The sequence below is a fragment of the Ammodytes marinus genome (genome assembly GCF_949987685.1).
Source record: "Ammodytes marinus genome assembly, chromosome: 21".
Lineage (NCBI taxonomy): Eukaryota > Metazoa > Chordata > Actinopteri > Uranoscopiformes > Ammodytidae > Ammodytes > Ammodytes marinus.
Window position 1 is genome coordinate 23,753,691 of NC_137225.1, and position 7,500 is coordinate 23,761,190.

At 38.4% G+C, this 7,500-nt stretch overlaps 1 protein-coding gene across 1 annotated transcript in view; it reads right to left on the reverse strand.

Moving 5' to 3' along the window:
- The window catches only part of LOC307268042 (uncharacterized protein), a gene marked incomplete at its 3' end in the record, with an annotated part of 56,409 nt that overhangs the window by 3,791 nt on the left and 45,118 nt on the right, over positions 1 to 7,500 (reverse strand). Inside the window, exons 3-5 of the mRNA XM_080050554.1 lie at positions 2,058 to 2,153; positions 932 to 1,160; positions 108 to 195 (exon numbers count right to left, since the gene is read on the reverse strand). Of these exons, the coding sequence (XP_079906680.1) occupies positions 108 to 195; positions 932 to 1,160; positions 2,058 to 2,148 (408 nt within the window). The 5' untranslated portion in view covers positions 2,149 to 2,153. The remainder of the gene's footprint in view (positions 1 to 107; positions 196 to 931; positions 1,161 to 2,057; positions 2,154 to 7,500) is intronic.

Consider the following 7,500-nt stretch of genomic DNA (forward strand, 5'->3'; position numbering starts at 1 on the left):
CCTCACAAGTGTGGCTGTCCAAACGTGTAAACTGTCTGTCTGTCTGTCTGTCTGTCTGTCTGTCTGTCTGTCTGTCTGTCTGCCTTTCTGTCTGTCTGTGTCTGTACCTCGTTGTTTGGGTGTATCTGCGGTCGTCTTGCAGTGCGCCCAGGCGGAGCTCTCATGGCGGACGAGAGAGACTTGCTGGGGGAGGGGCTTCAAGAAGAGAGAGAGAGAGAGAGAGAGAGAGAGAGAGAGAGAGAGAGACGTCAGTTTACACACAAACAAACACACACACACACACCTAGATAACTCGTTCATAGTCGGCATTCTCTCTGCATGTATACAGGGATCGGACATCGCAGATCGGAGTTCTCGTTCTGCGCCTTTCTCGAGATTTCACCCGGAAGTGGAAGGAGACGACGTAATAAATTGTAGTCTTGTTGCCGGAAGGGAACCGGACGTGGCTCTATCACCACTTGTTGAAAGCATGGTTGAAAGGGCTACAGCGCCACCTAGCATAGTGGAGACAGCCATGCTCCGGCCATTTATCGAATATTTGAATATTTGAAAGGCCATGTATACTCAGACAAGTGACGCGGTCCTTTCGAGTGGCAAAATCGGTATATGTCTTACTCCAATCTAGCTGTCCCATGGAAAAGCACAGAGTAAAGTACGGGCGACTGTGGCTCAGGTGGTAGAGCGGGTCGGCCGATGATCAAAGGGTTGGAGGTTCGATCCCCGCCCTTCCACCTGTGTCATAGTTGTTGTGTCCTTGGGCAAGACACTTCACCCACCTTGCCTCGTGTGAATGTCGATAGTTAGCCTGCTATCGGTGTGTGAATGGTAACGTGTAAATGGGAACAGGTCTCCCTTGCAAAAGAGTCTTCGGAATCAATGGGATTTACCTGTATAAATAAAGGTTAAAAAAAATTAAAAAATAAAAATTCACCTTGGCGAGGGCCCAGTCGAGCTGTTAGGTGACGTCACTCCGCTCTCTGCGTCTCCGTTGATGGTCCCTGCTGCTGACATCACTGCTGACATCATCGCGTTGATGGAGGAAAGGTCGCCGCCCCCTTCTCCTCCTTCTTCTCGCTCTCCTTTGCTCATCCCTCGCTCCACACCTCCGTTCTGAAGCTTTTCTCCTCCGCAAGACGATTCAGACATCACTCCATTCATCGCTGTATCGGGAAATATGAAATATTACGTTTCAATTGGACACCCTGCGTTCCAAAACACATACTTTTTCTTTTTACTACACTACATACTAAAGTACAGAAGAGTTTTAGTCTTTTTACTACACTACATACTAAAGTACAGAAGAGTTTAAGGGCCACAGACAGGAGAGAGAAAAAAAATCTGATAAGAAAGATTTTTTTTCATTATGTTGAGAAATGTCAAGAATAAAGACGAATACTCCAAAATGCTATTGGAGTTAGTGGGGCATCTAGGTGTTTTTGGCATACTGCAATTGACGTGCATGTATTGGGACATCCTAAATCTTTTTCTGGCATACTAAATAGTAGGGAAGTATGGGGATTGGAACGCAGGGATAGATTTAGCTATTTTCTTTTTTTTTTCTTTTTTTATGTGGAAAAAAGGAAAAAGAAAATAAACATATCGTGAAGAAATAATCCACATTTCTTTTAAGGCGAGACAATGTAGGTAAATTTTTTATTTTTTTTTATGAAAACTGGTCAATTTTGAGATGTTTTTCTATTTTACTTCCATTACATTAACATGTCTTCTTTCATACTAGTATAAATCAAAGGTCCAACATGTACATTCAGGTGTTTATTTGACTAAACCTTGTCTGTTTGCGTCTGTATATTTCTCCTATACAACCATCTTCAACGGACATCATCTCAACATTAGTTTTTATTTTTCAATACTCTGAACCAAAAAATCGACAACTTCTAAAGCACTTACATCAACTAAAACTTTCCATAATCATTCTCAGCACTATTCTGAAGGTTATTACAGAAGGATTTGTTCATGTGTTGTTCACTGTCTGATCTATGAGACATTTTCTAGCAGGAAAAATATGTCAGATTTTTAGTTGAGGTATTTGAACGCACCCTTGAGGTTATTTAGCGGTTTCTCTTCCGATATCTCCGCCTCCTCCTCTCCGTTAATGTTGTCTGGTTGTTCATCTGAGCAGTTGTCCATGACTGCTGCAACAAACACACACGAGGAAAAACACAATTTAGGATTTCATACTCATAACAATACTTTTCAGGCTCATAGAGGATTCTTAGCAGGTTATTTTATAGCTTAAAAAATGCTCCGAGGAACCTTCAGTGTGTGTTAATTCTAGCGCCCCCCTTTGGACAAAAGCGGTAGTGTTTTTACCACGCCAGCTGTTGTTCCTGGGTGAGCGTATATACCCCATGACAAAGGCATTAAGAAAAACTATATAAAAAAAAAAGTAGCATTCTTTCTTTTACACTGATGGTCTCGTTTGCTGTTGCATGTAATTTATGATCATCAGAGGAGAGATGAGACTGTTTTAGAAATATTTAAAAGTTCCTCGTCGTAGCTATACTTTAAAAGCTACTAGGAATGAAAGTTAAAACATTTGTACAAGAACAAGGAAGGAAGACAACACAATGTGAGAATTTTAAAAAACTACAAATTTTTTGAAAATGTAGTTTTTACAGAGATGAGAGAAGAAGAAGAAAAAGCTAATTGCTGCTTCCTGTTTGGCAACACAGGAAGACACTCCACTTCCTCCTCCATCTGTGTGTGTGCGTGTGTGTGTGCGTGTGTGTGTGTGTGTGTGTGCGTGTGTGTGTGTGTGTGTGTGTGTGTGTGTGTGTGTGTGTGTGAGATGGAGGGTGAGTAGCAAAGTTATATCCCCGTGTGTATGCTTATGTGTGTGTATGCTTATGTGTGTGTGTGTGTGTGTGTGTGTGTGTGTGTGTGTGTGTGTGTGTGTGTGTGTGTGTGTGTGTGTGTGTGTGTGTGTGACATTCCTTGTTCAGAAAGGAAATGGAGGAGAGAGAGAGAGAGAGAGGGAGTCTGTAAAATGATGGAAGTTGCATGCAGCAGTTAAGATTGAAAAAGTTATATTTTGAAAATGAATCATACAAAATTTGAGATTTTTTATTTTATTTTGGGGAATTTTATCCAACTCTTAATTCTGCTTTTATTTTATTGAACCTTAATCATCTCGTCTATAAAAATGTCTCGCTGTTTATTCAGGCTTTAATTACACACACACACACACACACACACACACACACAGGGTATTAGCTGCAAACACGAATGAAGAATTGTTTTGTGTTGATCAGTTGAATTTGCATTTTACTGTTTAGTTGAAACAATTCAGTTTTTACCATCTAAGATTAAACAATGTGGAGGATGAGTAGAGTTCTGCGAGTGACTGGTGACAACTGGCAGTGTGTGTGTGTGTGTGTGTGTGTGTGTGTGTGTGTGTGTGTGTGTGTGTGTGTGAAGATGAATGACGCTAATGTAAAAAACAATCCATGGCTCGTGCACCTGCCGCGGACACGTTACAGTTTGTCATCTAAGAGATACAAGGAGAGGTCACACACACACACACACACACACACACACACACACACACACACACACACACACACACACACACACACACACACACACACACACACACACACACACACACACACACACACACACACACACACACACACACACACACACACACACACACACACACACACACACACACACACACACACACACACACACGATGAAATGCTCAGGCAGCAGTTTTTTTTTAACAGCCTCTTGGAAAGAATGGCAGCAGATAGTTTGGAAGGATGGATAGAATGGGATTAGGTTTAAGAACGTACAGTGCCCCGGAGTGGCCAAAAAGAGTTTAAGCCCTACTTCACCGGTGGGAATATGAAGGTGTATTGAACTCTGAGATCCTATGTAGTATAAATGTAAAAACATTTTAGAAATCGGTTCATCCTAGCCTGAGAAAAGGCAGAAAGAGTGTTTTATGGTCTCACTGTCTAACCCTACATTTTACCAATGTGACATCACACATGGTAAAATGTAGGGTTAGGATTAACAGGACAGCTGGGCCAAGGGAAGACTGAGGGAAGACTGAGGGAAGGAAAACCTCATTCATTATATTATAATAGCAATTTTATAATGATAGAAGGCCGGTTCCGTATGGGTGAAGTATTCCTTTAAATAAAAACTATGGTAAAAAGACACATTTCACATGGTTTCAGTTTAGCCAGAGCAAGTAAATGCAAAAGAAAATAAATGAATACGGTGAATAAAGATGGATAAAAGTAGGGTATAAGTGTTGGCTAAGACACACATTGGCCTCATGGTGGCGCTGTTGGAAAAGGCTGTTAAATACGACATGATTAACGCCCAATTCTGGCTCAATAACTATTAATATTTCAGTGTGTGTGTGTGTGTGTGTGTGTCGGTGTGTGTGACTGTGGTGACACTGAATTGTATATGACCAAGTGGATGAATGCAGTGTGTGTGTGTGTGTGTGGTTGATAGCTGATGTTACTGCATCTGCTCCCAGCCGTCATCCTCACACCCGCTTTGACACACACACACACACACACACACGCACACACACACACACACACACACACACACAGAGCGCTGACATCCTGACATTCTTGCACATCCATGCAAAAGCAGAAAAAAAGGTCACTGTGTGGGAGCCAGGGAGTAAATGGATGTAACTGTGTGTGTGTGTGTGTGTGTGTGTGTGTGTGTGTGTGTGTGTGTGTGTGTGTGTGTGTGATGGAAAAGTTGTCTCTCTCTCTCTCTGCCAAAGTGCTTCTAACAAAGACTGCTGCTCCATTTATCCATCCCTCCTTTTCCTACTTAAATACACTGACAAAGACAGACACACACACACACACACACACACACACACACACACACACACACACACACACACACACACACACACACACACACACACACACACACACACACACACACACACACACACACACACACACACACACACACACACACACACACACACACACACACACACACACACACACACACACACACACACACACACACAACTTGTATTTATAAAACCTACATTTCAAAATAAAAGAAGGGAACTCTATTTAAATTACACATTTTTAAATATCTAAGAATTAACATTTTATTTATAAATTAAATAAGGAACATTACAACAGTGTACGTTTGGAACTGAAGTAGGATTTTTAGCATTTGTTTTATGTGTAGCCTATCTTAATAAACAGGCCCATGTTTAACTTTTGTTATTGTATGTTCAACTCTTTGAATTTAAGATACTTAAGTTAGGAGTATTGTATTTAAATATTGAATTAATTAACTTATCAAGCATTTAAAAGTTAAGTTACATCAACATAAAAAATCATAATTAAGACTAACAGACTCGATATGCTACTTTGTGCTAACTTAAAACCTAGCAAACATTTTACCCAAATTTTAACCCAAATTTTTTAGCCTATATTTCTATATTTTTTTAATTACTAGCAACCAAAACAAACTAGTACATTTCAAAGTAACTGAGGAATCATCATACTAAAATCATAGCCACTCACCAAATTTGTATTTAACAGAAGATGTGTGTTTTAAATTTCCATCCTTAAAAAGTAGGCTACAACCTGTATCCACCAGAATAAAAAGAAAATTTTAGCCAACTTTAAAAGTTCATATGTTCTATATTTTCCATTATATTTTTAAAATTACTAGCAACCAAAACAAACTAGTACATTTCAAAGTAACTGAGGAATCCTCATATTAAAATCATAGCCACTCACCAAACTTGTATTTAACAGAAGATGTGCGTTTTAAATTTCCATCCTTAAAAAGTACAACCAAGAAAATGTCAACATAGAGACAGTTTCCTTAGTTACAAGAAGATCACGGCAACGGTAACCATGTGAAACACCCATCAGTTAGGCTACATCAAAACATGGATAAAACAGTCAATTTTGCCAATATTTTAATGTGGTTTAATGTGATTTTAATTTCTTAATAATTTAAAAATAAATAAAAGACAAATATAACTAAATTCTCTGATTCCAGCTCCGCAAATAGGAGGATTTGATTTTTTTTTAATCGTTTTCTTTGAAATCATAAAAAATCTCTTTGGATAATTTTAATAATTATACTTTCTTGTTTTTTCATTAAATTAAAAATAAAACTTTTTTTCTGAATTTTATTTTGAACCAATTATTAAAAATTTAAATTCGACAGAAGATTTTATAATTTTAAGATATTGTCAGTTGCATCTCTAGTAATGTGTACTGTCTGTTAAGTAGATCCACATTTTAGGTTAAAATTTTTAATAAATATTAAAATTTTAATAAATACAGACGGGGCTCGGGAGTAATATTTTGAGTAATTTTATTTTTTTTAATTAAATTCATAATTTTACAAAAATAAATCTTAGAAATTCTCCTTGATTTTACAAGGAAAAATATGTTTTTTTATAATTTTTTTGCCAACAGCTACCAAACAAATGCTATTAGGCCTACACTGTGTATTTGTTACCAGTCGCCATTTTAAAAAATCAAGATATATCATAAAACCAGTTGAAGCAAAAGGTTAATTTCAGTCAAACGGAGGTCAATGATTTCACAACATGGACGTCCTGCTGTTTGGCACCTGTGTGAAGATGTAACTCAGTGACAGACGGATGGAGAAATGGATGGGGGACCGTGTGTGTGTGTGTGTGTGTGTGTGTGTGTGTGTGTGTGTGTGTGTGTGTGTGTGAGAGAGAGATGGAGGGCGAGTTGCAAAGTTATCTCCCTGTGTGTATATATGTGTGTGCTTGTTTGACTGTGTGTGTGTGTGTGTGTGTGTGTGTGTGTGTGTGTGTGTGTGTGTGTGTGTGTGTGTGTGTGTGTGTGTGTGTGTGAGAGAGAATCTCCCAGTCACCTGAACCCCATAAATCCTCTGTCCATCCCTTACATCCTTCCAACTGACACATGACAGCTGCATAGCACATAAAACCTGGACCAGTGTCACAGAAGGACAAACTTTAAGTATAGATAGATAGATAGATAGATAGATAGATAGATAGATAGATAGATAGATAGATAGATAGATAGATAGATAGATAGATAGATAGATAGATAGATAGATAGATAGATAGATAGATAGATAGATAGATAGATAGATAAGCAATCATATTGTTTAAAGGCCTTTCATAAAATGTATTTAATTTAATTTTTTCCATTTTAATTTTCAAAAACTATTTACCACTTATTTTGTGCTAGCAGCTAACGTAGCATGATTCAGCATTTCACATTTGCTAGCTAGCAGCACTGGTTAGCTAAACAATGCTAGTCATCATGAGTAGTAGGCTATGTCTGGGCTACAGTTTAGATATGTATTTAGCCTAATAATAAAAGCACAGAAATGATATAGGCTATTCTGGCCACATTTTATTCGTTTTTTTTTCAGTGCTTCAAGCTAAATTAAGCCAAACTATGTACGGTAGGCCTACAGCCCCTTGTTGTTATTAGCCGAGGTTAACGTTAT